Source organism: Pollicipes pollicipes, unplaced genomic scaffold, assembly GCF_011947565.3.
Source record: "Pollicipes pollicipes isolate AB1234 unplaced genomic scaffold, Ppol_2.1 Scaffold_4881;HRSCAF=5763_pilon_pilon_pilon, whole genome shotgun sequence".
Lineage (NCBI taxonomy): Eukaryota > Metazoa > Arthropoda > Thecostraca > Pollicipedomorpha > Pollicipedidae > Pollicipes > Pollicipes pollicipes.
In genome coordinates, this window is record NW_023596576.1 from 23,338,030 (window position 1) to 23,365,479 (window position 27,450).

The 27,450-nt window shown below is 56.6% G+C and overlaps 1 protein-coding gene and 1 pseudogene across 1 annotated transcript; one reads left to right on the top strand and one right to left on the bottom strand.

Annotated features, from left to right (window-relative positions):
• The first annotated feature begins 4,653 nt into the window (after positions 1-4,653).
• On the top strand, positions 4,654-7,293 carry LOC119101855 (beta,beta-carotene 9',10'-oxygenase). Its single transcript, XM_037225276.1, has one exon. It carries the CDS (start codon positions 4,816-4,818, stop codon positions 6,397-6,399), a length of 1,584 nt encoding a protein of 527 aa, XP_037081171.1. The 5' UTR covers positions 4,654-4,815; the 3' UTR covers positions 6,400-7,293.
• Positions 7,294-9,366: 2,073 nt separating this feature from the next.
• Positions 9,367-13,762, bottom strand: LOC119100132 (chitooligosaccharidolytic beta-N-acetylglucosaminidase-like; annotated as a pseudogene).
• Positions 13,763-27,450: the final 13,688 nt, after the last annotated feature.

Consider the following 27,450-nt stretch of genomic DNA (forward strand, 5'->3'; position numbering starts at 1 on the left):
CGGCGAGCGCTTCTCTCGAGGCGGACCGCCAGCGGCTCGAGCGGTCAGTGACACTCGATGGCGCACGCACCAGGTGGAGCTCTCTGCGCTTGCTTTTTGTGCTCGAGGACGCACATGGATCTGACTGAGATTCCCATGGGCGGGCCTGTCGCCGGGTAAGTGCTTCTTACGTTGATGGTAAAGTCTTTGCTCGTGTTTCAAATTTCAAAAAAAGTGGTTCAAAATAGTATTTATGTGATCTCGAGAGAATTCTGGGCAGGCTCGGCGAGCAGCATGCCGGAATTCGACCATCAGTTGGGCACCGACCCGTCGTTCGACCGAACAAAGCTTGGACGTGCCCCAGCGCGAGCGCCAGCGCTGACTTGGGGAGCCGTTGTGTCACGTGTTTTGCCGTGACGTCGGCAGGATCGCCCCGCTCCGCCGCCTCTGCCTGCCTGACTGGGCGTGCGTTCGTGGAAGCGTCACGAATCTAGCCAAGTGCACCGGCGCGTAATGTACCAGCACTTTTCGGTGATGCGCTTGCCAGCTGCCCGGACGTCTGTCACCTTTCCCAGCCCATCGGTGGCGCTGATCGCCGCCAGCGCCGCCGCGCGGTGACCCGTAGGGCAACTTAATCTTGCGTAAGCTTGACTTTTATGTCCTCGGAAGAGGACCTGCCCCCGTATCTGGCTTGCCATGCCGTTGATCGGGGGTGACATGCACAACTTACGGCCACAGCTAGGAAAGTTAAGGCCTACTATCGGCCGTTTTCAGCTGTCCTGCCTTGATAAGCTTGAGGCAGCCAAACTAGCAGTTACACGCATCGCGAAACAACTGAAAGATAGAGCGATCTTCAAACGGACTTCGCGTATGGCTCGAGGCCCGGTGACGGTCCTCCGCGCGTCTCCGACTAGCCGTGCCGTTCGGCGTGCGCCCGAGCAATAACGGGGAGAGGGGCGTTAGCGCCGCGGGACATATTGGGGTCCCGTGCGGTCGATTCGAGACGGGCCGGCGCCGCTCGTAGTGGGTATTTCGGGCCACTCCGTCGGTATGAGAGAGGCTGCCTTCAGCTGAAGCGATCCATGCCCGGAACAAGCGGCGTCCCCGGCCGCTGCCGGCCCGAGGGGCAGGCGGGGCGGAGGTCGTCGGCGGTGATGCACCTGCTGCTCGGTCTGTGGCGCGGGCTGTCCGTTGCTGATCTGATCTCGGTTCACACATGTCGTTCCATTTTCCGTGGCTTCTGTTGATTCAGGTCGGGGTCTTGCGTCGTCGGCCGGACGCGCCAGGCGTTCTTGGGGTCTGTTTTAGCATGTAATAAGGCGTGAGTATGAGGTTTAATGACCAGAATACAATACCCTCCCGATTCTTGTGCTCGACCAACTACCTCTTGAGGTTTGCAGCTGCATAGTGGACCAATGACGTCTGTTGAATGGCCTGACTAGCCATCCCGCCTCCTGGTTGGAAACGGCTGGCGGTCGGCGCGTGCGATACAGGAGGATCAAACAGCGCATTGCACATAGACGATGGATGTGACCCTTACGCTGCTTACGCAATGGCCGTTCTATCTATGTGGGACAGATCGTATCTCGACATTCCGTGCAGATAGTGTCTGCCGTCTGGTTCCTAGTGGTGAGTCGAAGGGGCCTCTCAATGGGACTCGTCGATGCATAGACGGAGTTTATGGAAGTGCATGCAGTAATTTGTGCGGACGCATTTGCGATCATGGAGTCGAAGATGAAATGTGGCGGCATAGTGAAAGGTGTTTGTCATGGACGGTGAGATGCCGTACATTCGGTTAATATGCAAGTACTTTCTCACGAAGCGATTATGTGGCGGGTTTGTCTCATAATCCACAGACGGTTGCGTCAGCCCTCACATACCTTCGTGCCGGGGTCCACCACACTGCCGGCGGTCCCCATTAAACTAACGCCAGTCGCGGGGCAGCACTGACCTGACCACGGTCGGCAGTGGCTGCAGCCCCCGTCCGTGTTAAAGCGCATGTGTGTCTAGCCAACCACTGTCAGAATCATGCTCGTGATCACTTGTTGGCTGTGACTAAGAGCGTCACCTTGTCACGGCCTCATTGTGAATGAGGCCGCGGCCTCGGCTGGTCCCGAACTGCAACGTCTCTCGGTCCGCTGGCCCGATCGGCTGATTGGCTCCCGTAGTTAGGATTCCTCAGCGCATGCCCAGAGCACCAAATTAATGTAGGACGCTTGCGACAAACGACGCACTTTGAGTTATACTGGGCACCGATGATCCCTACGCATTGCACTTTGTGCAAAGTTCATGCGTTGCGCTGAAGATTGCATGCCGGATAATTACTCAAATGTCAGTGGGTTGCACTGGACTTTTACCCACATTTTATGCTTTCCAATGAGTCGCCCTGTCAGTTCCTTGGGCCGTGGCTTCGGGCCATGCCCCGCATCACGAGCCAACGACAGTCTCTGAGCGATATTTCGATTCCCATGACCCTTGTGCCAAGCTAGGCGTCGCATAGAAAGAATGGGCCACGAATGCTCCCGTCGCCTGTCATCAGCTGTCAGTGACGCCCTGCCTCCGGCGAGAGCAAGAAAATATGTTTTAGGAGCGAGCGCAGAGAACCGGTTCGTTACCGGCGAGACGGCGCTGTTCCGAGATCGCCGGGGGGTAGGACGACTCTCTCCGTTGCGTGCAGGCCCGAAGGACAGCCTCACGGTCGTCTGTGGTCACGGCTGACGCGGGGGAAACGTGCTGACTGTCTGGGATGTGCTCAGGCCATACCTGAGCACCCCGTCTGTGGTTTAATGCCTGGCGGACGGGCGCTTTTCTTGCCTTTGGCGAACGAGGGGGCGTCAAAGCCTCCGCCATCTCGAGGCCCCAAGAGGTTAGAACCAAGCGGAAAGCGGCATTGTTTGGTTTGAGTAAAACTGTTCTAAATTTGTGTCGCTAATTGTCAGTGCAAGCGACATTTGGAGGATCGAATCGGGGGTGACGGGAAAACGTTGGTTTTGTCTTTGTTGGGAACTGCGTGCTTTAAAAGTGTTGAAATGCGCTATAGCCTAAATATGCGCTATATCCGCTAGTCTAAAACACATGAAATGGGTCAAGCCGTTTCGTGTATAGGACCCATTTATTTTTCTCAAGAACTAAAGGTAATATGATGACGAAACAAGCAAGGATAGCCTTTGTCAGTTTAAAGCCTTTGTCAGTTTAAATCAGATAAGTGCTTACGTCACCTAATAAGGAGTGAGGCCATGCAAGGCCCAATACTAGTTCTGCAAAAATTTTTTACGCATTTGGATGACGGAAACGTTTTCTAATTACAGACCCATATCAGGTAGCTTGCCAAGATGCAAGGCAGCACAAACAAATCAAGACACGAAGGTCGTTGAGAGCAGGTATTCCACAGTAAACGTGCGTTATCGAGCGACTGAAAACACATGCGGTCTATGAGATATGGAGCCTTGCAATTTTCACAGGCTTAGAGTTTGGAAAACTGAGGTTCTCAAAGTGTTAGTGCTATGTTTTTTTGTACAGTTCTTAAGTTATTTTATGGAAAGCTCGGTGACTCTGAGGCCGATGCAAGGCCGCTGATTTAATCCCGGCGGGGTTTTATCGGTTTGCTGTTTTGCGTGTGATAGCACGGTCTCACAGCCCGCACCGAAGCCTGCACACAGCACTCTGAAGGCCGGCACTTGTCTGTGTGGTAATCAGGGAATTGGCTGTCAGCATGACTCAGTGATGAACAACACGGCGATGCCTAAATATGACACGTCATTTCCAGTGCCATCATATCTGTCCCATTCGCGTCCTTAACGAAGCCATTCACGCGCTGCGGAAATGGTGGGCAAGATTTCCTGTTGGGCCGCACCCTTCCGATGTCGGAAGCCGGCTTTGGTATCGATGAATTTGGGTTTTATTGCGTTTCGCCCTTAACTGAGGCTATCTTATCAAAGAACGTACCGCGACGCTTATGACGATTTTCTGCATCATACTCCAAAACCCCGCCATTTTCAAGTATTCCGCGGCACCCACCCTTCCTGACAGGGTGATAGGTGGGCGCGCCCGCACAGGCTCAGCAATGGAGTGTGTCGTGAACCCCCAGTGTCTGCGTGCAAACCATCCCGTGCGGGTGGAGCGTGGCCCTCCCGGCGAAAAGTCTGCGGCTCTAGTCGTCGGAACGGTTTGTCGGGCTTCCGGACCTGAATTGCTGCCCCTCCAAAAAGTGGCCTTGAGTGGATGCCAGCCGCAGCCTCTGACAAATGGAGAACAAGTCAACGGAACATGGGCAGACGCGAGCTTTCCGTGTCGCATCTGGCAGTTTTCGCTGACTTCGTAGCTGCTTTTGCTGTCGCGTGCATCACGTGAAGTTACCGTGTCTCGATGAGTCAGCAGTTTGCTATACGCAGGCGTGGAAACAACGTCCCCCGACGCCTGCTGCATCCGCGCTTGGACCGGGACAGCGACGCCCTCTATGATGTGCCGTCTAGCGCAGGGGCGTTGGCTCGCGGAATAATTGTGGGCAGCGGTAAAGCAAGGGAAGTGATCAAAACCATCGCTCAAATGCACAGAAACGGGGTTCATCTAAACTTTAAACCTTTTTTTCGCAGTTGAGACTGTACTCCTGCCGTTCCCATCTGAAGGGAATCTACACCCTTCGTCTGGTTAATGACGCGTTCGTGGGCCAGTCACCGCCGCTTTTGACGGGCGTCTGCGGCGAGACACCCCTCCGCCTGGGCGGGACGGCCACTCTCACCCACCAGCCGTCACTCTGCCGGACGCCGCGTCGAAGGGAGGGGCGCGCCGCAGCTGCTACCGCCAAGCCGGCCTCACTCAGCAGATCTCGGCCTCGCCATGGAGGTGCCCGGCCTGGCGGAGCTGGTGTACGACGCCGAGGAGCAGCTGCAGCCGGCGGCGGGACAGCTGGTCAGCGGCCAGCTGCCCGGCTGGCTGGCCGGCTCCCTGTACCGCGCTGGACCGAGCAAGTTCAGTCTGGGCGACGGCTTCACCGTGCGCCATTGGTTCGACGGCCTGGCCATGGTGTGCCGGTTCGCTGTCGGCGCCGGCCATGTCACCATCCAAAAGCGCTTCGTCCAGTCGGACGCCTACAAGAAGGCGGTCAAGCACAATAAGCTGATTTATACTGAGTTTGGAACGCGCGGCCACCCGGACCCGTCCAAGAACTTCATCAGCCGCATGGTGTCGTCGATCCTGCCGACCGACATGACGGATAACAACTTCAACAATATGTACAGCGTCAACGGCCAGCTGTTCGCTGCGTGCGAGACGGCTCTGATCCACCGGATGGAGCCCAGCTCGCTGGAAACGCTGGAGAAGGTGGACCTGTACAAGCTGCTGGGTGTCAACTTGTGCTGTTCGCACCCCGTGACGGACACGGACGGCACGGTGTACACCTTGGGCGTCACCTTCATTCCCGGCTTCAAGTATCAGCTGAACAAAATTCCACCGGCACCGGCGGCCACGGACGGCCGAGAGGCGTTTGGAGCGGCCAAGTGCCTCCTGTCTATGTCGTCCTCCTGGACGACGGCCTACTCGTACTACCACTCCTTCGGCCTGACGGAGAACTATATCGTGCTGCTGGAGCAGCCGCTGGTGATGGTGCTGTCCAAGGTGATGTCGATGGTTGTCAAGGGCAACTCGCTCAAGGACTGCATGGAGTGGCATCCGGAGTATAACGTGAAGCTGTACGTCGTTCATAAAACCGACGGCAAGTTGGTCAAGACCAAGTATGTCACTGATGTGCCGTTCTTCCAGTCGCACATCTGCAACGCCTTCGAAGACGGCGACCAGATCATCCTGGACATGGTCACCTCGGAGGGCCCGGACATGCTGGACGCGATGTTCCTCGACAAGATGAGCGAGAACAAGCTGCACTGCAGCCACCCTGGCCGCATCACCCGCCTCGCCATCCCCGTGTTGGAAGACGTCAAGAAGGCCGCCGAGGGCGTTAACCTTGTGACGTCACAGGCGACGACGGCGACGGCCGTGCGGAGCGGCGACACGGTGACGCTGACGCTCGACCTGTTCCCGGACGCCGGCGTCGAGTACCCGACCATTAACCCGCGCTTGCGTGGCAAGCCGTACCGTCATCTGTACGTCAGCGGCCTGTACGACCAGGGCGCCTTCCGCAGCGGCATCGGCAAGCTGGACATGGTGGGGCGCTCGAAGCGCGTGTGGCGCGGCGAGCCAGCCACGTTCCCATCGGAGGCGACGTTCGTGCCGCGGCCGGACGGCGCGGCCGAGGACGACGGCGTGCTGCTTCTCACGCTGCTGGGCACCGGCGGTCGACCCGATCACCTGGTGCTGCTGGACGCGGCGAGCATGGAGCCGCTGGCTCGCGTTCGCTTCGACTGCCGTATACCGCAGATGGTGCACGGACACTGGGTGCCGGACGAAAAGGCAGAGAAGGCCCAGTAGGCGAGGAAGAGAACCAGCGGTCCGCGCGGAGGAGGCTTGCTGAGCCGGCGGAAGAGGCCTGGTGTGCCGCCAAGAGCGTAGTAGGCCCATTCTTCTAAAACGTTAATTTTAAAGGAGACATCGTTTGGTTACGACTGTGGACACCATTCGTGACCGAGTCTGAAGGGGCTGCAGGCTCTGCTGGCATGCATCTGTAACCCACTGAAGACACGTGAGACGGAGGGGCTGAATGGTGAGCCTCTGGCCGGCTGCTGTCCGCGACCGCGGACCGTCGCAACACGGAAGAGCAAAGCGCGGTCCGTCATGCTGGCGACGGCGGGGCAATATGTAAGGCGCATAGTTCATTAGCGAGCTGATCTCAGTTCTCGTCTGGCAATACGCCTAACAGCAACGTGAGACGAAAGATTGGCGTGAGGCGGCTTTTATTCCAGCTTACACGCGCTGAGATGAATAAGTGATCGAATATGCATATCAGAAAACGCTCATACCTGTGGACTGTCGACGGTTATTGCGGTGCTTGTTCTTACTGCTGTAATTGCACGTGCATTGGTGAGCTGCCAGCAACAGGGCCGGGTTCCGGGAACATATTTCACAACCACAAATGACTGGTTTCGCACTAGATGGGCCTATCGAAGGAAAGCTATTGTTTATCACGACCGTGGTGATGGGTCTTCTGCTGAAATGTATTTGCACAGTGCACGCCAAAGTCCACGCCCCTCGATGCGGCAGTGAGAGCTGTGACAACATATTCTGCTTTGTTCGGGATCGCACCCCGCGGTGGCACTCGTCCCTGTAAGACGTACTGCATGATACAAACTGTTATGCAACTCGTTCTTGTGCACTTTGAGATGCTATCATACTGTCAAGTAGTACATAAATGCAGGTCATGACCTCGACTGGCGTCTGAGAGCAGACACGACTGCTGCCACTCTCCTCTACCGACTGTATGGGGATAGTGCGGGATTGGCAGGCGGCAAGGCGCTGCGATCCACGAGCCGAACACTTCGCTGGAGTTTCAGCCGATATGAAATTTCTCCAGTGGGACTTCATGGTTTGAAAACTCCTTATCACTGATTTAACAGAGCTGAGCGAGGATGAGCGGAACGAAACTGAGCGGGAAGTCTCGCCCACCCTTAGACATATCTGTACACAGGAAAGTACACAGGTAACTCAGAGGAACACATGTGATTGCTCACCGGGGTCGGCGAGCTGTTACATAAGTGGGTGGGACGGTCCGACGAGAGACCAGTGATGACGTACCGGCATCAGCTCCCATACTTGGGAACCAGTCTAGAGCCGGCAGGGTTTGCGGGCACCGCTGCGGGCACCGGGCACTCTCTCGAGGTGTCCGTTGGATTCAGAACTCCAGGGACTGATGGCATTTCCGAAGTCCAAGTTGGAAATTGTGTGGATAGCGACTAAATCCTTGTAGTTGCTTTTTTGGGCAGCGGATGTCGTTCTGCCGCGTCGGTCTGGTGTCTTCACGAAAGCCTCTGATATACATTACTTATCCGTGCTCAATTTCTTTCTTTTCATTTGATTCGAGTGACGGAACGCGGCGACGCCAGCGGTGACTGATGTTATTGATGAAGCTAGTAGCCGTTTGACTTCTTTAATTGGAAATTTTGGGATTACCTGGTATTCTGGACCCCCTTTGGGCGGACAGGTGGTCCATCCCTGGACTATGGATTCAACTTGGACAAGAACTTCCGGAAAACGGCGTCTGTGCTGGCCGACGGCGGCCGTTGCGTCATAGGTTCGGTCACCCGACCCACTCACTGTTCAGTGGGTTATTTACGGCCATGCCCACCAGTCACATATCACTTATCAGTGGTAACCACCCGCTACCTCACTAGGCACATTTTCCCCAATGTTTAGATCTATAGTATGGAGATCTAAAAATATCTAAACTCCAACGTCATATTTGTTTTGATGGAGACTCAAAGGGCAATGGAAATGAAGGAGTACAATGCAAACGAAAAACAAGGGAGACGAAGTGAAAAGGAGTGCATCCAGAAACATAACGATGCATTTACTGAAACACACACTCGATGTTCTGTATTTTGAAAAGCTGACGATGAGCAAGGGAAACAAAAAAAGGAGTGCAACCAGGAGCACTACAATGCATTTATTGAGGCATACACTCGATGTTTTGTGCTTCCGCCCACACCTACAGCCATACCAGTAATTCCTCCTGAATATGCACCCGACTGCACTGGACGCAGTGTCCTGCTGTGGAGTCAGACTGGTGTTACAATGCTCCACGCAGGGATGCAGATTCGACAGGATATTATAACCGATTCTCGCTGCCGCGACGTCCAGGAAGCACCACGATTTCAGCTATGCATACGTTTAGCAAAGTCACAACCATTTTCTACTAACACTGCAATCAGCCGACTGCACAGCTAACTCATATCAACGTTTTTTTGCCATCGCTATCAGATAGCTTGTGTTGACTATGCTCAGCATTTCCACCTCTCATAACAGCCGTGTTTTTTCCACGGATCCATTCAGATGCCACACATGATGCGTCCAGCTTATCTGGGACCTGAAGACAACCGACACAACGTGCACTCCTTCAGCTGTCATATGTAGAGGAAGGGCTCTCTCCTTTATGTTTTAAGGCTATTAGCAGCATAATTAAGGGAGGAGAAGAGACAATCTAACTAAACGGCACTAACATAGCAACCTAAAAACCACCCGCGTCAGACGTTTGCTAGTCCCAGAAATTCCGAAGTTGCACAAAACCAAAACAGCTACTCGCACGGCCTTACCACCCTGCCTTACTGCACGCTCATTCCTCCACTGAGTGTTTGGCGACAACGTTGAGCGCGCAGCTCGTGTCGCAAAATCTCAAATGGGTGGCGAACCAACGGCGACAGAATTACACATGGCACATCACGACCTACCCGATCACAATCATGCAAACTTAAAAGTGTGCCATGCAAGGTTTAAAACATAGGAGCTTTAGGCCCGATTGGTGACCAGAATGTGATGCAAATGATTAGTGGCCAGAATCTCTAAAACCACACAAATTGCTCGGATATAAAGTACTCGACCTCAGCACCAGCTACCTCCGGGAACTTAATCTCCCAAACATTACTATTTATGGCAGCTTGATGTCAAACGCTGCAGCCCATGGAGAGCGTGCTTACCGACACAAGCGACAACGCGACAGACATCACAGACAATCGTTGGTAGCCGACCGGCGCGACACCTACTGGCAGAGACCGCACTTTAAGCGACACCTGGAGCTGACACCTAACGGCGAGCAGCGCCACTACTAAATCCCCGTCACCCCGCCAGTGGAGGACGAGGCCCGCCCCTGCTGGCGCGGTTGCCGTGCCCAGCTGCTTGCGCCGCCTGCGTGGCCAGCCCCCGCGCGGCACCGCGCTACAGGCACACGCCGTCGTTCAGGTGGCAGTACTGCGGCTGGAGGGACTCGGCGGCCACGCCGCGGCCCACCATGCGCTCGCGGTGGTGCACGAACCGAGTGAGCGCCTCGGCCGAGCCCGTCTCCGGTTCTGCCCAGAGGCGCTCGGCCAGCGCGGCGCCGCGTGGCCACAGCTTCTGGTCGAGGGTCTGGTCGTCCGACTGCTCAGCCCAGAGCGCCGCCGAGCCGCCCACGACGAGGTCGGCGTAGTCGTGCGCCGCGCCGCCCCTCGTCGACCTTCGTCTGGAAGCTGCGCGCGATGGCGCGCGGGCTGTTGTCGTACACCGTCTGCCAGCTTTGTAAGGCGAGCACCAGTTGTTTCCGCTGCCGACCCAGGCCGAGAAGCCGCAGTCCAGGTACCAGGCGTCGTAGTTGGACATGATGACCTTGAAGCCCTGCCGGAGCAGCTCGCCGATCTGCGCGTCATCACCGGTCGTCCACACCTGGATCCAGTACTGGTAGCGGCGTGAGACGCGAGGCTCGTGACGACATGGCCGTCAGGTCGCTGGTCCAGAGCACCAGCGGCATGGCGTGGCCGCTCACGTTCCGCCAGATGTCGGCCGCGCGCGACTGGTACTCCACCCACAGATTCATGTACTCGTGGTCGTCGGTCGGGTCACCGCCGTGATCCTTGACGTATGCGGCGATCTCGGGCGTCGACTTCCAGCAGTTCAGGTTAATCTGTCGGCAGTGGATGCGCATGAGGCGTTGGGCATTCGACGACGACGGCGTTCGGCGTAGACGCATACGGAAAACCTGTACGCTTGTAAAAATGACTTGAAAGGTACCGTCCCTAATCTGTCGAAGCACACTTACCACGCATGCCCAAATTATCTTACATGGACGTTTAGAAGTGCAACAAAATGGAAAGCAACGATGAGATCGACTATGAGACTCAGATTGATTTTCTCCACAAAATTACATCTCCTCGCCCAAAGGAATTGTCCTGCCAAAAACAAACAAATGCTGATGACCGTCACGTAACTTATTTGAACAGAATTCCATTTTAAGCTGCCTGTCGCACGTTATATCCTACTGACTAGATTATTTCTGAATGACCTCACGTATTTACAGCATAACTTTATGAAGCATGCATCAATTTTAAGCCATCAACATACAACAGCAAAGAGCTATATACGATAGGATCGATGTCACGCTCCTGTCCCAGAACAGGACCCGTGAGCCCTGTACTGTGAGCTTAGATAAGGTTGGGGCAAACACTGAGTGTCACAGGTTCGGCTTTCCCGTCTGTCCGCCGCCTTATCAGTTTAAGTTTGTCAAAAACAACGTCGCCTGAGGCGTGTCATGGCCATTGGCTCATTTGGCTTCATCTTGGATCATGGCTTATCTTGTTGCGAAGGCCCAGGACCGCAACAGAGCCACTGGCACCGGGCTGGGAGTACATCAGAAGCTGTCCAGGTCTGGCGCCATCTCACGTCTCTCGTCAACGGAAGCATCGCACCTTTTGGAAGTTGTCCAACTGAACTGCCTTACATCGTAAAAGGTCGCTAACCAAAACTGCCTAATCTCGCAAAAGTTGACAACTGAATCACCCCTCTCTGTGATAATCGTTAGTGAGGCAGCCTCAGCCCCCCACCCCTTGAAAGTCGTCAGCTGGAACTCATCACCTCGTGAAAGTCGTCAGCGAAAAAGTCGTCAGTGGGACCCACTCCACCCCGCGAAAGTCGTCAGTGAGACCACTCCCCACCCCGCGAAAGTCGTCAGTGGGACCACCCCACCCCGCGAAAGTCGTCAGTGGGACACTCCACCCCGCGAAAGTCGTCAGCGGGACCACTCCATCCCCGCGAAAGGTCGTCAGTGGGACCACTCACCCCCGCGAAAGTCGTCAGTGGGACCACCCACCCCGCGAAAGTCGTCAGTGGGACCACCCCCGCCCCCCGCGAAAGTCGTCAGTGGGACACACTCATCCCCGCGAAAGTCGTCAGTTCCGGCCATCATGCCTCGTGACGTACGGAGGTGGGCAGCCTCGTAGAACCCTCACCTCGTCCGCCTCCTACGTGGAAGATGTCCGGATCGAAATGTCGTTGAAGTCGGCGTAGATCTTCTCCAGCACCTTGTACATGTTCTCATTTATGATGTTCATCTGCCCACAAGGCGGCTCGACACAATACTGAGTCACGGCTCCTGGAAACGGCCGGAGCGTTCCTGTCTGACGGTCTGCAGAGATGGTTACCACACTAGTTCTCTCCGACCTTTAGGAGCTCTAGGGAGGCACTATTCCGCGGTTGTTTTAAACAGTCCGCGATAGCACAGCGTGCCTGTGTTGTGACGTGCGAAAACAGCAGTGCAACGACTCACCATCGACCCCTCATTGTAGGCAAATTGCCCCGACTCCCGCGTGGTCCTGGTGAATGAACAGACATTGCCAGAGGCTGTCCCAGCCCATACGTGCGTCTAAATGTTTGGCTTCTGATCAGGCTGGTAACTGAAATCACCGGTCGTGAAGGGCGCTGACCTCAATTTTTCTCAACCGGGCATTGTATCATGTACGGGATGCAGGCCCCGGCTATTAATCTACACCTCTCCAGGCGCGAGTGAGAGCACCACTCACCTCCCCGTATCAAACCCACTCCCCACCCTTCCCGAGACTCATTACCCTGCCGCCGTGACCGGGCCCGCGGCCCTTCGGACCCCCCCCCCCCCCCCCCCCGCCATCGTCCTCTTACCTCACCGACGCAGACGGCCAGCTTGCCGAGGCCGGCCTTCTCGCCCCACTGCCATCCGTAGCCGACGTGGGCGGGCGCGTCCAGCTCGGGCAGCAGACGGACGCCGCGCTGCTGGGCGTAGCTCACCAGGTCGCGCACCTCTGTCGCCGTGTACACCTCCTGCGGTGAGTAGGCGCCGTATTGTGCCATGCGCGGCTTCGCGCCCAACCTCGATCGGGAAGCTGTGCGTGTCGGTGATGTGCCAGTGCAGTGTGTTCAGCTTGTTCATCGACATGGCGTCGACGGTGCGCCGCAGGCCGGCCAGCGAGATGAAGTTGCGCGCCGTGTCGATCGTGAGCGCGCGCACCGGGTAGACGGGGCGCATCGCTCAGCATGGTCATGTTGATCACCTGCAGACAGGCGTGCTGATCGTCGTAGTTGATAAGCTGCGAGACCGTCTCCAAACCGTGGCGCGCGCCGAAGAAGGTCGGCGCGTACACGAGCACGTTCATGTCGCCGTCCTGCGTCTGGTTGATGAGCACCTGGTGGAACTCGCTGGTGTTGACGCTCAACCGGACGATGTCGGAGTCAACCACCACGACTACGCGCAGCAAGCGCTCGGCCAGTGCCGGCGGGCAGTGGCCGGCGCGCGTGCAGCCCGCCTTCTGCGGGATGCTTCAACACCGGATGCAGCACCCGCAAGTTGCTGAGGAAGATCTCAGTGGCCTCTTGCAGCATGGGCTTCACCGGCCCGGGAGCCGTCAGCGTGAACTTGACGCGGTCGAGGAGGAAGGGCACGGTCTTCTTGCCGAACATGGCCGGCCCGGTCGGCCGCGGCCACACCACCGACAGGTCGCCACACGTCAGCTTACATCTGTTGAACTGCATGCCGTCCGTCGCCTCGTCGACTGGCCGGCGCATGCAGCGGCCCCGACTCGCACCGCCACGTCCAGGGGGACAATGTCGCTGAGGCAGGGAGGAGGGGGGACGGGTTAGATGGCGCCAGCCTCGGTCCGGCCTCGGCCCGTGTCGCGCGCGGCCCGACTCGCACCGCCACGTCCAGGGGGACACGTCGCTGAGGCGGGGGGGGGGGAGGGGAGGGGGGACGGGTTAAATGGCGCCAGTCTCGGTCTAGCCTCGGTCCGTGTCGCGCGCAAGTGGACGCGATGACGTCGTCGGGCTCAGGTGAGGCTGGTCTGCCCCACGCACGGCATCAAGCCATAGCTTCCCTTCGTCTTGGGCCACCGGGTTTCTAACCGTCCATCCCTAGTGCAAGAATGTAAGCTTTAACATTCCTGAAACATGCGATACTACCTGGGTGATGCTGTTATGCTTCAAGAGTACCGTAACTGCACATCTCGATATTCACTGCAAACACATGACCAACGGAACGGCACCTGGTGCGGCGCAGGGTGAATGAGGTGATAGCCGGTGTGAGAGTCGTCAGTTGTTATCACGTACATGATACACAAAACTCAGCTGATGGAGCCAGACACCTCCAGCAACCCATACCGTCAGATGTGGTCAATACCTATAGAAATCTATGTCCTGTATCTGTCTAGGATTCCATGAAAACTTCGGAAGTGCAGGTACACTAACGAGGTACACTAACGTAGAACCTATTTGGCATCCGGTCCGTTCAGGCAAGGTCATTTTAACACATAAAAAATAGAAGAATCTACCTTAATTTTCGGTGCGGGAAATTTTGACGAGAGTATCATACACGCGCACGTATTTCGAATGGCGTTGTTTGCAATAAACAACACCAGGGGCGCATCCAGGATTTTCTTAATTGGAGGGGGGGGGGAGATCGGTGAGATCGCACGTCATCGGTTTTCAACTTTCTGTTGGGAGTAACCGGTTGCGAAAAACGCGGACATCAGAGCAAGGTCATTTTATTGTCCCGTCCATTGGCCACGTGCCTGAACCGGACAACACATCCGCGTAGCTTTAATGATGCAGCCTCTCTCAGATCAAATCACATTGTTCTGGTTCGAGATCTGCTTCGAAAAAGGTGACACAGGCCGCCCTCGGTTGCATTACCGGCGCATCTGCCGGATGCGGATGCGGCCGTTTTGTCGTGCATTGGTGTGTTGTGACTCGACCGACACATTCGCCTGCGCCACGCACTTGGTTTTAGGATCTCGGTATGTGTCGGTTGCTGAGCTCTGACATCAGCGACGGCGTGCGTCCAAAGACACGCGACCTGCTTTTATGCCAGCACGCTCGTCCGTTTCTGTTCCGTCGCAATCTGTCTTACGTCGCTACGACGCAGCGCTGACGAGATCTGGCACCCGCTTTCAGCCTGCGCTCGACCGTTTGTTCGTGTTGGGGAGATCGTGAGCGGTACATTGAAATGTGCCAGACAAACTGGCCGATTAAACAGTTCGCATACCCATACCTAGCATCATACACAGCGCCACTACTGGACGCCACAGCGCCACTATTTAAACAGTTCGCACACGCACGCCCAGCATTATACATAGCGTACGCAAACCTAGCATTATACACAGCATACGCATACCTAGCATTATACACAGAGCCACCGCTGGACGGTCGCGCCTCTCTTCGCTAAAGCTTGCATGAGCCTTCGATCTGCGATCTGCAAACCTGCCCGACCCGACCCGACCAGTGGGTTTGGCAGTGACCGGCATACGACGGGCCTTTGCGTGATGACATCGACCTGCGTTGCAACACACCTTCGAGCCCGCCAGCCCCGTTCGGACTGGCACGGCGAGTGATATATTTTCTCGGGTGTCCATGAAAAGGCCAGCAACTGCTGGTGCTCTCTTGTGGCGGCAGGAAAGAGTAAAAGGATGAAAGGACTCGGGCGCGGCTGGCATAAAACGGGTGCCGGCTGAAGGTGGGCCTGCCAGTTACCTCCCCCCCCCCCCCCCCTCCCCCCTGCCAGCTGGAGCCCCGTGCAAGCGATTTCTTATCAACGCCCAAGTACACTTGTTAGCGGATCGGCAACACTTCCCTGCGAACATTGAAGTATCTCAACGTCGCGTGGTTACATCACAAGGAAGTAACCAAGCTTATGTTTGCAAAAAGATCAGCTGCTGGACTTCTCCGAGTGCCCACAGCTAGATAAAGCACGTCTGAGCAATCTAGCACGTTTCGATGCAGCGCGAGGAATGCGGTTAGTCGTCTGCCATGTGTGCAGCATTATCCGAGTCCCATCGGAAACTTGCACATAACCGTGTCAGGGACGCATGCAGCTGACGCGCTGAGACAAGGCGACTATTCAGGTCAATGTCACCTTGTAAATGCGAAGTCGGGAACTGCAATGCAATAATTTGCCCTCGTCCTTGCCCAGTAAGCTGCTCTAGTCCGTCAACCTGCCCGCGGTCCTTGCGCAACCGTACCCGCGGGAGTCATGGCGCCCGACAACTGATAGCACAGGGGAGGTCAAGTGTTGCCAATGGGTGCAAATGGCGTAGCAGATCTCCCCGTCATCACGGGATGGCGCAGCAGGTCTCCTCGCCATGACGGGATGGCGCAGCAGAGCTCCCCGTCATCACGGGATGGCGCAGTAGATCTCCCCGTCATCACGGGATGGCGCAGCAGATCTCCTCGCCACGAGGATGGCGCAGCAGATCTCCTTGCCATGAGGGATGGGCGCAGCAGATCTCCCCGATCACGGGATGGCGCAGTAGGTCTCCCCGTCATCACGGGATGGCGCAGCAGATCTCCTCGCCATGACGGGATGGCGCAGCAGATCTCCCCGTCATCACGGGATGGCGCAGCAGATCTCGCCATGGCGGGATGGCGCAGCAGATCTCCCCGCCATCACGGGATGGCGCAGCAGATCTCGCCATGACGGGATGGCGCAGCAGATCTCCCCGCCATCACGGGATGCGCAGTAGGTCTCCCCGTCATCACGGGATGGCGCAGCAGATCCCTCGCCATGACGGGATGGCGCAGCAGATCTCCCCGTCATCACGGGATGGCGCAGCAGATCTCGCCATGCGGGATGGCGCAGCAGATCTCCCCGCCATCACGGGATGGCGCAGCAGATCTCGCCATGACGGGATGGCGCAGCAGATCTCCCCGTCATCACGGGATGGCGCAGCAGGTCTCCTCGCCATGACGGGATGGCGCAGCAGATCTCCCCGTCATCACGGGATGGGATGGCGCAGTAGATCTCCCTGTCATCACGGGATGGCGCAGCAGATCTCCTCGCCACGACGGGATGGCGCAGCAGATCTCCTTGCCATGACGGGATGGCGCAGCAGATCTCCCCGTCATCACGGGATGGCGCAGTAGGTCTCCCCGTCATCACGGGATGGCGCAGCAGATCTCCTCGCCATGACGGGATGGCGCAGCAGATCTCCCCGTCATCACGGGATGGCGCAGCAGATCTCGCCATGGCGGGATGGCGCAGCAGATCTCCCCGCCATCACGGGATGGCGCAGCAGATCTCGCCATGACGGGATGGCGCAGCAGATCTCCCCGCCATCACGGGATGGCGCAGTAGGTCTCCCCGTCATCACGGGATGGCGCAGCAGATCTCCTCGCCATGACGGGATGGCGCAGCAGATCTCCCCGTCATCACGGGATGGCGCAGCAGATCTCGCCATGGCGGGATGGCGCAGCGCAGATCTCCCCGCCATCACGGGATGGCGCAGCAGATCTCCTCGCCATGACGGGATGGCGCAGCAGATCTCCCCGTCATCACGGGATGGCGCAGCAGATCTCGCCATGGCGGGATGGCGCAGCAGATCTCCCGCCATCACGGGATGGCGGGCAGATCTCCCCGTCATCACGGGATGGCGCAGCAGATCTCGCCATGACGGGATGGCGCAGCAGATCTCCCGCCATCACGGGATGGCGCAGGTCTCCCCGTCATCACGGGATGGCGCAGCAGATCTCCTCGCCATGCGGGATGGCGCAGCAGATCTCCCCGTCATCACGGGATGGCGCAGCAGATCTCGCCATGACGGGATGGCGCAGCAGATCTCCCCGCCATCACGGGATGGCGCAGTAGGTCTCCCCGTCATCACGGGATGGCGCAGCAGATCTCCTCGCCATGACGGGATGGCGCAGCAGATCTCCCAGTCATGACGGGATGGCGCAGCAGATCTCCTCGCCATGACGGGATGGCGCAGCAGATCTCCTCGCCATGACGGGATGGCGCAGCAGATCTCCCGCCATCACGGGATGGCGCAGCAGATCTCCTCGCCATGACGGCGTCTCGGACTCGTCCACAGACCAGCCCGAGATGGGCGGCCAGTCACGTTCTGTGGCGTTAAATATATGATGTTATCTATGTTGACTTACTCAGAACACTGGGAGGTCTTAGCTCAGTATCGCGTGCTGTGTTCGGCACCTGAACAGCGTCCAAGCCTTGCTAACATATAAAACCAACTGATGCGAAGAGCCTTTCAATGAATTTTGCATCACGTCATAAGCCCTTGTAGCTAATGCGATCCACTCAAATCACAGTCAGGTCCATGTGTGCAACTACCAAATTATTATTGCAATATGCTTTCAGCGTCACCTATTTTGAACATTGCAACCAGCTCACACATTACAGCATCCTGTCCATCCTTTCACCTCAAGTCCATCCATTGCAGCAAGTCTTCGAAAAGTCCGTGTATTTCACACTGCCCCATGCAGTCATGGCAGTGCTTTAACACGCGCCCGGGTAGCCGGCTACCCTCCCCCCCCCCCCACCCCCAAACCTTCGTTACCCGTTCATCCCACACTCACCTATTGACCCCCACTCTTCGCTCAGGTGGAGGATCAATTTGACCATCTGAGATCTTGGGAACTAAGAAAGCTAGAGACACCAAATTTGCAGGGTGTGTTGACCTGTACGTGAATTCACTTAGGTCAAAGTTTCAGGTTCCTAGCTTACAACCTTCGGGTCAAAAAGGTCAAACAAGGTCAAGTTCCAGGTCGGTCTCCAAAGTGCCCCAGAACCTAGATAAGCGTTTCTAAGCAAAAGGCCCCATACTCATTTAGGGTCTGTGACCTTGTGTGACCTTTTGAAGGTCAAGGTGGCCAAAATCGTGCAAGATTGCTTTGAGTTTGCATTTGACTAAGCGACAAAGATTACGCTAGGCAGCATGGTCCTAACGAAATGCTGAACTGGGTCATTTTAGGTCAATGACCTATTCTGACCTCTAAGAAGTTCATGGAGGATGTATGATGCGGTTCCTACCATCAATAAATTCGAAATAAGCACCAGAAACTATCCCACACAGCAAGCCCTAGAGTAACAAAACAGGTTGGTTTGACTTTGGTGTGACCTTCATACCCGACCTTAGGTCAATTTAATTTGCTCATTCAGCTTATGTGTTGCCTAAGAAAGCATCTCAGAGATGCATGGCTTCGTCTAACACTCCGTTGTTGGATGAGATTGAAGGATTCCCTAGAAATTGTCTTCGCTGAAACCATGGCCTGACTTTGACCTGCTATACCTTTGACCTTATAGGTCACCGACCTTAAAAGGTAAATCTAAATGTTCTATGCCAAACGATCCGCTATTCAATTTTCTGCAGCTATGCAAAATTTGGCGGGGTCAATTCGACCCCCCCCCCCCCCACCTGAGCGCGTGTTAACATGCGTTCGGATGGGGGGTCAAATTGACACCCGCGAAGGTTTTTCCAGAATGGATTCCGAATGGCGCGACTACGCCGCGCCAAATTTTGCATAGTTATAGAAATCGAATAGAAGATAGCTAAGCATCCAAAATATAGATGCAACTGGTAAGGTCGCTGACCTATGACAGGTCAAAGTCAGGTCATGATTTCAGCAAAGTCAATTTCTAGGGAATCGTGCAATCCGATGCCGCAAAGGAGTGTTAGACGAAGCCATACACCGCTGAGATGCTTTCTTAGGCAACACCAATGTTGAATGAGCAAATAACGTTGACCTAAGGTCAGGTAAAAATGTCAGACCTGGTCACGATACGCGATCACACACTGCCAGCCCATGCGTTCGCGTATACTGCAGAGCTTGTGGCCATCATTAAGGCGCTTTGCTTTATGGAGGTGGGCGAAAACAGTCTGCACGTGATTTTGTCGGATTTCCTAAGTGCCATTTCGGCATTAAGACGTTTTAATCCGGACAATCCCCTTATACAGGATATTTTACTGCGTCCCGACTGTCTGTACCGGGCTGGCAAGACCATAGTACTTTGCTGGATTCCGAACCACGTTGGCATTGCGGGAAATGAGTTGGCTGCCGCTGCCGCAAAGCGTGTTACTCTTCGTCCCTGTCGAAGAGCGTTCCGATACCCGTTATAGACCTATACTCGGCCATCTCTGCCTTTTTTGCGTGGGGAATGGAAAGAGCACATGGGATGCGATGGGCACCAGTAAACTCAAAAGCATTAAGCCGATTGTTCAGGACTGGCGTCCTATATCCATCCTATACGTCATTCCTATGAAAGTCTAGACGGGAGGAAGTAATCCTGTGTTGCTTTGCGGATTGACCATACTCATGCTACACGTCGATACTTACTATGTCGCGACGAACTACCACGATGTCGCCACTGCAACGCCACTCTCACAATGGAACATGTGCTCGTATGCTATCCGATACTACGCTTCGAGCGTCTGAGGTACTTTGGCCCGGCGGCGCCGTCCCTGACGCTCTCCGATTTACTGTGTGACAGCTCACCATATATCAATCATGCCCTCAGGTTCGTATCGCATGTTAAGTTTTGCACTTTGTATACACACGCCTGAATAGTTTATTCCGCGTGTAAGAAGTTTAGGTTGCTGAAAATTTCGTATCAAGATGTTATTGTGGGTTCACATATTCGGACATCATTGGTGACGCATTCCTCTCACAACTCAGCCGTTTTCATTTCTGACTAATATATTATTTGTTAACCATTAACCGCCGTAGGTAGCCATTTAGCTGTTATGGGCGCAAAGTGACCACAGTAGTCGGCGCGCCCAAAACTCCAATCAACAACAATGTCAGACCAAGGTCAAAATCAACCTGTTTTTTACTCTAGGGCTTGCAGTATGGGATAGTTTCTAGTGCTCAATTCGAATTCATTGATGGCAGGAACCCACATCTTCCATGGACTTCTTAGAGGTTAGAATAGGTCATTGACCTAAAATAAACCAGATCAACATTTGTTTTTAGAAGCATACTGCCTAGCGTAATCCTTGTCGCTTATTGAAATGCAAAACTTAGAGTACTCTTGCATGATTTGGGTCATCATAACCTTTAAAAGATCAAACAAGGTCACTGAACTTAACTGAGCATGTGACCTTTTGCTTAGAAACCGTTATCTAAGTTCTGGGGGTGCTTTGGAGACAACCTGGAAGTTGACCTTATTTGACCTTACTTGACCCGGAGGTCATGACCTAGGAACTTCAAACTTTGACTAAGTGAGTTCACGTACAGGTCAACACGCCCTGTAAATTTGGTGTCTTTAGCTCTCTTAGTTCCCGACATCTCAGAGTGGGGGGGGGGGGGTAAATTGACCCTACCCACCCGAGCGAAGGGTATCTGGCTGGCCAACCTGGTGCGTGTTAAGTAGTCACCAGGCTTCATATTTGCGGAGTGGCGTCCAAACAATGACGTGAATGGTGATAAGGCGTGATGTGGCAATCACTCGGGTGGTGTGATACAAAAGACGGCGGTTTGCGGAAGGTGGTCTTGCAACACCATGGTACGCTTCCATGCAAAAGCTCGTGAAGATCGACGGCGCAAGGGGGGCTGCCTAGCCTGCATTCTGCAACTTTTACACTGAGATTGGTGGGATGACCAAACTGACTACATGTTTGTTAACAGTGACATCAAACGACTGGTTTAATTAAGGCGTACTGATCGCAAGAGAGAGAGAGAGGGATTAACTGTTACCTTCGACCTTCCGTATAGCGGGAGATACTGGTTTAGCAACGTTAGTACGTTAGCTTTGGTTACATTGAGTTTTGTCATATAACCATTGCTACCCACTAACATCACGTCGCCAATACCCTCTGGTGGTGATGGTCGGCTTCATCGGCATGAGAGCCGCCACCTCATGCCGCCCGAAGTCCAGCAGCGAGGCCTTCCCTGCCTATTTTAAGACCGGTCCGCCGTCGCGGTAGATCGGCAGCTCACGGTACCTGGAGTCGTCGATCCGGTTTCTCGACGGCGGTGACTGCCGTCACGAGTGCGCAGAGCAGCAGCAGCCTCATCGTTCGGCGGCGGCAGGTCCTCGCGCTCAGCCACTCGACACGGGCGCGGCGGACTGAAACAGGGCGGCTCGTGCTGAGCTGGGCTCGTCGCGCTGCAGCTGCCGCTGGGCCGGCGACGCTCCGCAGTTCGGCCCGCTGGGCGGTGGCGGAAAAGCTGGGACCGCGACTCGGCAGTGAACGTTTTGTCCGGATGTTCGTGTAATGGATTTGCATAGTAAAACCAACGCTGGACTTCACCAAACTGTCGTGTGTTGCTTTCTCTGCAGAGCCCGGCTGAGAATTGCTTGCTCTCTCGGCCTCCGGCAGATGACCAGCATCATCTACTGCAAAGCGGCCGACACTGCGACGGTTCGCAGCCGGAGAATGGAGGAGAAACAACCCACACGGATTTAGCAGTCTTTGTCTCCCGGCTAAGGGTCCAAAGGGCGCATGTTCGCCAGAATACTTGGCACGTCCGGACCCAGCACCCCGAGCCTGGGTCAGTGGGACGGCATCGTCTGGACTGAAATAACTGCGGTGGCGCCCGCCCGGACCAGCCAGACTGAGCAGAAGTTCTGAAGGTCGTCTGCAGGGCGCATATTGCCGTCGACAAGGGATGCACTACTTTCGTCGACCGACTAGGAAAAACCATCGACAGCGCTCAAGTGGGTGGCTTAAGAGACTACATCTAACTATGGCGACCATGTAATTCAGTCTCCAATGAGCGATGCTCATCGACAAGAATGGTTTAATAATGGCCTACATTTATCAATAACCTGTCGCGCCCCTCCAGCACACGCCAATGTGATCGGTGCGTCCACTGTTACCATCGATTCCGCAGCTGTGACGTGACACTAAGCTAAAGCCGCCGACTTTTTGGGTCATGCGCCTCTGAACAAACATTGCACTGTGAGCCTATTTTTAAAACCTGAGCAAACAAAAATCAGCCAACCGTTGGATGCAGAAGCAATGGGGACCAGCATGGCACAGTGATAAAACACAGCAGCGGCCGCACCGCGGCCACACAGGCCGCAGCGTCCGCTGCGCACCGCGCTCATGCTTCTCCACGCGTCGCGTATCCCGGTCCACGCCGAGCAAGCACTCCAGTCAAGCGGCGCACCCGACTGCAGCAGCAGGCCGCACCGGCCGGCTGTGTTCTGCGCGGACGCGCTCACTTGCCTGAACGGCTCGTCCTTCGCAGTGGCGGCGGCGGCGGCCTGGCGCTGCGCGTTCCAGCCGTGCAGTCGAGCTCTGACGACCGTCAGCCGGCGCGCGCCACTGCCCGTGCAGCGGTGGCCAAGGTCGGGGAACGTCGGCTGGCTATTGGCCAGTGCGCCGGGCGGCGGCGGGCACCCGGCCCCTGGCATCGACCCGCCGGGCCGGCCGGTCCGCCGCCGCCGCTGGCAGATGTGGAGGCACTTGGGAACTGGGTTAGACTTAGGGGTGGCGGGGGGCCGGCGGTGCAGGGTGGCAGGCGACGTGAGGCCGGCCGGGTTCTGGGTGAAAGGAACACCGTGTGCCGATGTTCGGATGCGCGGGGACGGTTGCCGCTGGCCTTCGTGACGTGGTGCTGGCTGTCCATCCAAGCCTCTCGCATTTTTTTTTACCGCCACCCATTAACAGGCGACCAGGAGTGCCCTTCCCACTACCCCAACAACACACCGAATAAACGCGGGTCGCGGCACTCCCCACTAAGAGGTGGAAGCAAAAACAAAACAAAGACCGAGATTGCAAGGCCTGACCAACAGGCTATGTTAGTCATTAGGCGAAAGGGAGGCGAAGAAGTGGTCGCAGCCAAAGGCGGGATACGGTTGGCCGCCAGTGCCCGCCAAGGAAAGCAACTCGCTGCTTACACGATTTAAGTTTGATAACATTCACACGGGTTGGGATGGGCAAAGGCCTGGTTCCGGGGAATGCAATTCCAAGGCTCCAGATTCGGCTCCAGATCCACACACAACCACACACACACACGCACACGCGCCGCGCCGCGCGCACACACACACACACACCACACACACCACACCACACACACAACACACACACCACACACACACACACACACACACACCACACACACACACATACACCGCACATACACGACACACACACACCGCACACACACACACGCACACACACACACACACACACACACACACACCACACACACACACACACACACACACACGCATGCCAGCCATGTGGTCCACTAAATGTATGACGAATAGTGATACGCTTCGAGAAAATTAGCTTTCACCAACAATTATAATTGCACGCTTCTGCAGAAGGCGAATTTTGCTTGGATAAGCTGGAATAAAATACCCCATGCAATACAGCAACAACTTATGTGCGGCAAACCAAGTGAATTGCAAAGTAGAAGCAAAAACCGTGTATCCAAGAACAACGTGCATCGCTTCATGAAGCCAATAATGCGGCTGATAGCTAAAGATGTGATCAACGTGGTGGCTCCATTTCAGGTGGAGCCAACATTCATGCCCAAGTATTTCCCCTTTCTAGCACTTTAATGGCAGTATTAAGTCTGATGTCGAAATTTTGCACGACGCGGCATTTTGCGCAAGGCTGTTTGTGTTCGCTTTCATGCATCTATCAAAGCGCATCACACCCCTCCCCTTCTATTACCACACTCATCTGCAACGTGGATGACATCATGCTACTTGCAAAGCAAGCCTACCTCAAGTCACGCGAAGTGTAGACGTGTACGCTGCTCAACGATATGTTCCGAACAAACCCACCCCAAGCATGCAGCTGGTGCGTGCACATCGACCAGCGATATGGTCTAAACAAAGTCATCGATTTTCATGATCAGTGCTTTGTGGTTGTGGAACCTTTGTTTGGGCCACTCTTTTTTCACCCTTACGTGGGTGCATGGAGAAAAGCGTTGTTCCAAGAAACCGAAAAAAGAACTGCAGCTTTCGAACGATTTATTAAAACATCATTAATGAAGAATGCAAAGGCAAGACACCATGGCGGCGGAGAAGTCACGAAGGCATCAGGCGAAAGTGCGGGAGCGTCTCCCACCAGAGCGAGCAGCTGGGCATAGCACAGCACAGCAGGTCAGTCAGCTGCAGCAGCCGAACAGACCGCCCGGTGAGACCGACAGTCGGTAGGACTCCGCCGGGGGCACGGCCAGCGGGGTCGGGTTCCGCCGAGGTCACGGCCGGCCGGGTCGGGCTTCGCCGGGAGCACGGCCAGCCAGGTCGGGCTTCGCCGGGATCGCGGCCAGCCTGGTCGGGCCCCGCCAGGATCACGGCCAGCCTGGTCGTGCTCCGCCGGGAGCACGGCTAGCCTGGTCGGGCCCCGCCAGGACCACGGCCAGCCAGGTCGTGCTCCGCCGGGAGCACGGCCAGCCCTGGTCGCCAGGCGGCCGCCGCGGGTAGCCGCTGGGCATGGCGCGAAGCAGGGCGGCACGGGACGGGATTCAGCCGGACCAAATGGTGGAAACCTTCTGGACCGAGGCTCTGTTGCCCACAGGTGCGCACGGAGGTGCACGTAAGGATTAAAGTGAGTGGAGGGAATGGAACAGAACCCGAAGGGTAAACTCGCACGCGCTTGCTCGCACTATCACGCGCTGACACACACATCACCAATCAGGATCGGCGGCCGCGAGCCCGGCCGCCCCTCGTCGTTACCATGGAAGTATGTGGTTTGCAGCAGTGCGTTATGCATGGAAAACGACAAAGGTGGAAGTGGGGGAGAGGGAGAAAAACAGCACGGATGCCAACAGAATACGGAACCGTATCACAGTCGGCCACCGAGCGACACAGGCGCTGGTAAACAAAACACGCGCGCAGGCGAGGTCAGAGCGGCAGCGGACACTTGAGCTTCGCAGGCGCGCGGGCGGACAGAGAGGCAGCGAGATCCCGCCGTCGCGCCGGTCCCGGCCGGCCCGCCACAGAGCGACACGCAGCCGAGGAGCGTCCTCAGCGCCGCTCAACACACGCTGCATGAGAGGCGGGCCCGACTCAGCCCCGGCTCGAGGCGCGCCTACCGCTTGGGCTTCGCCAGTCCGCGCCGGACTCCTCGAGGCACGAGACCCGACCGATGGGCGAGCTGTCCGCGGCCGTTTTCAGCCCGCCAATCGGAAATTGCATCGCATGATAGCTGTGCGCATGTGGTGTCCGGGCTCTGCGATTCAAGCCCCTCTGAACGCAAAATATCACGTGAACATAAGCAGTTCGACTGCGCCTAAGCTAAGTCGAACGGAGCCAATCTTCGTCCAAGTCGTTGGCAGAGGCAGCTTGACGAGATATACCGAGCGCAGCGCTTCGCCCGCCACCTAGTGGGGGTTCCAGGAAACATTGTTTAGTCCGTGAAATGACCGCTTGAGGGCGCCGCTGTCGGCCCACGGAGAGTTGAGATGGGTGTCGTCCATATCACGCTCTAGCCGCTGAAAGCGAGACAAAATCACTTTAGACTAGACGCAATAAAACTCAGAGCGCACATTTTCGCCGGATGTTGTCACAAACAATACAATCGACAAACCATGACAAGGTGTCAACAGACATGCACAGCGAACTTCATCCCCAAAACAAACTACCACACCAGGGGCAGATGGTAGGGTGGGGGCGGTCAGGCACGGTCAAGCAGGCCTGGTGAGCACGGCAAGGACAATGCACCAGCGCCGAGCATCCTCGGCACCACGCCGCGCAGTCCCGACTCGCACAACACCGATGACCCACAACAGAGGGCCGGGCGTCGCCGCCGCTCGAGTGCTGCATGCCACAGACCGGCCACGGCCACCGACGGTGGTCCGCGGCCGAGCGGGCGGCAGGCGCGGCTGCAGATCCCTCCCGCCTGGTCGCCGGCGCTGTCATCCGGCCGGCCGGTGGGCCAGGGTGCGGCTCGCCCCCGGACCGGCGGCCGGCGGTGGCCACCGGTCCGGCCGGTCAATACACGACAGACGGGTGCAGACACGCACAGTCACGACACGGAGAGACGGAGAGCCGGCGCGGGCGGCGCCGGACGTCGGACGCCGGCCGGCCGGCGGACTTGCCTGGAGCCGGCCGCAGCTCGGCCGGCGCTACGTCTCCACAGGAGAGATGGTGCTGTTGGCGCTGCAACCGACAGACAAACAGCTGCCGTCACCGTGCAACCGGTGCCCGGGCAGCGCGCCGCGCGCTGCGCGCCGCCAGGCCGCTCACAACAAGCAACAGGAGACCAGCGCCCCGCCCCGCGGGCACCACACAGGACCGGTGCCCGGGCAGCGCGCCGCGCGCCGCGCGCCGCCAGGCCGCTCACAGCACGCAACAGGGGACCAGCGCCCCGCCCAGCAGGCACCACACGGGACAGGCGGCTCGGATCAGGCACTACGCGGCGCCGGGGCCCTTCACGGCAAACACCGAGCACACCAGAGCCATCCGAGGAGGCACGACAGGGGATCGGGATCCGTAGAGCAGGCGAGACGAAGAGATCGGCTTCTCAACAAAGCGGTCCTCCACGGGGCCACGGCCTTCAGAGCACTACGCACGATCAGAAATTGTCCCGGCACCAACCGAATCCTGGCCCGGCAGCGGTCACTGGTCGCTGCCAGAACCGACAGCGCTCGCCGCACGGTACTCGCGGTCCACCACTTGTCACTGCATGGGACCGCAGCAACGCATCAGTTCCCAGGAATAGATAATCGTCAGCAGCAGCCGCCGCCCGCGCACGTGATCCGCCACGAGAGCGCAGCAGGAGGGCGACGCTGGCCGTGTTTCTGGTTTCCAGGACTAGCCAGGGGTGATTTACGGGGACTATAAGTCCCCTGCCCGGCCAGAGTGTCGCGTCTGGCCCAGATTACTGCGAACGCCACAGACGCTAGCTC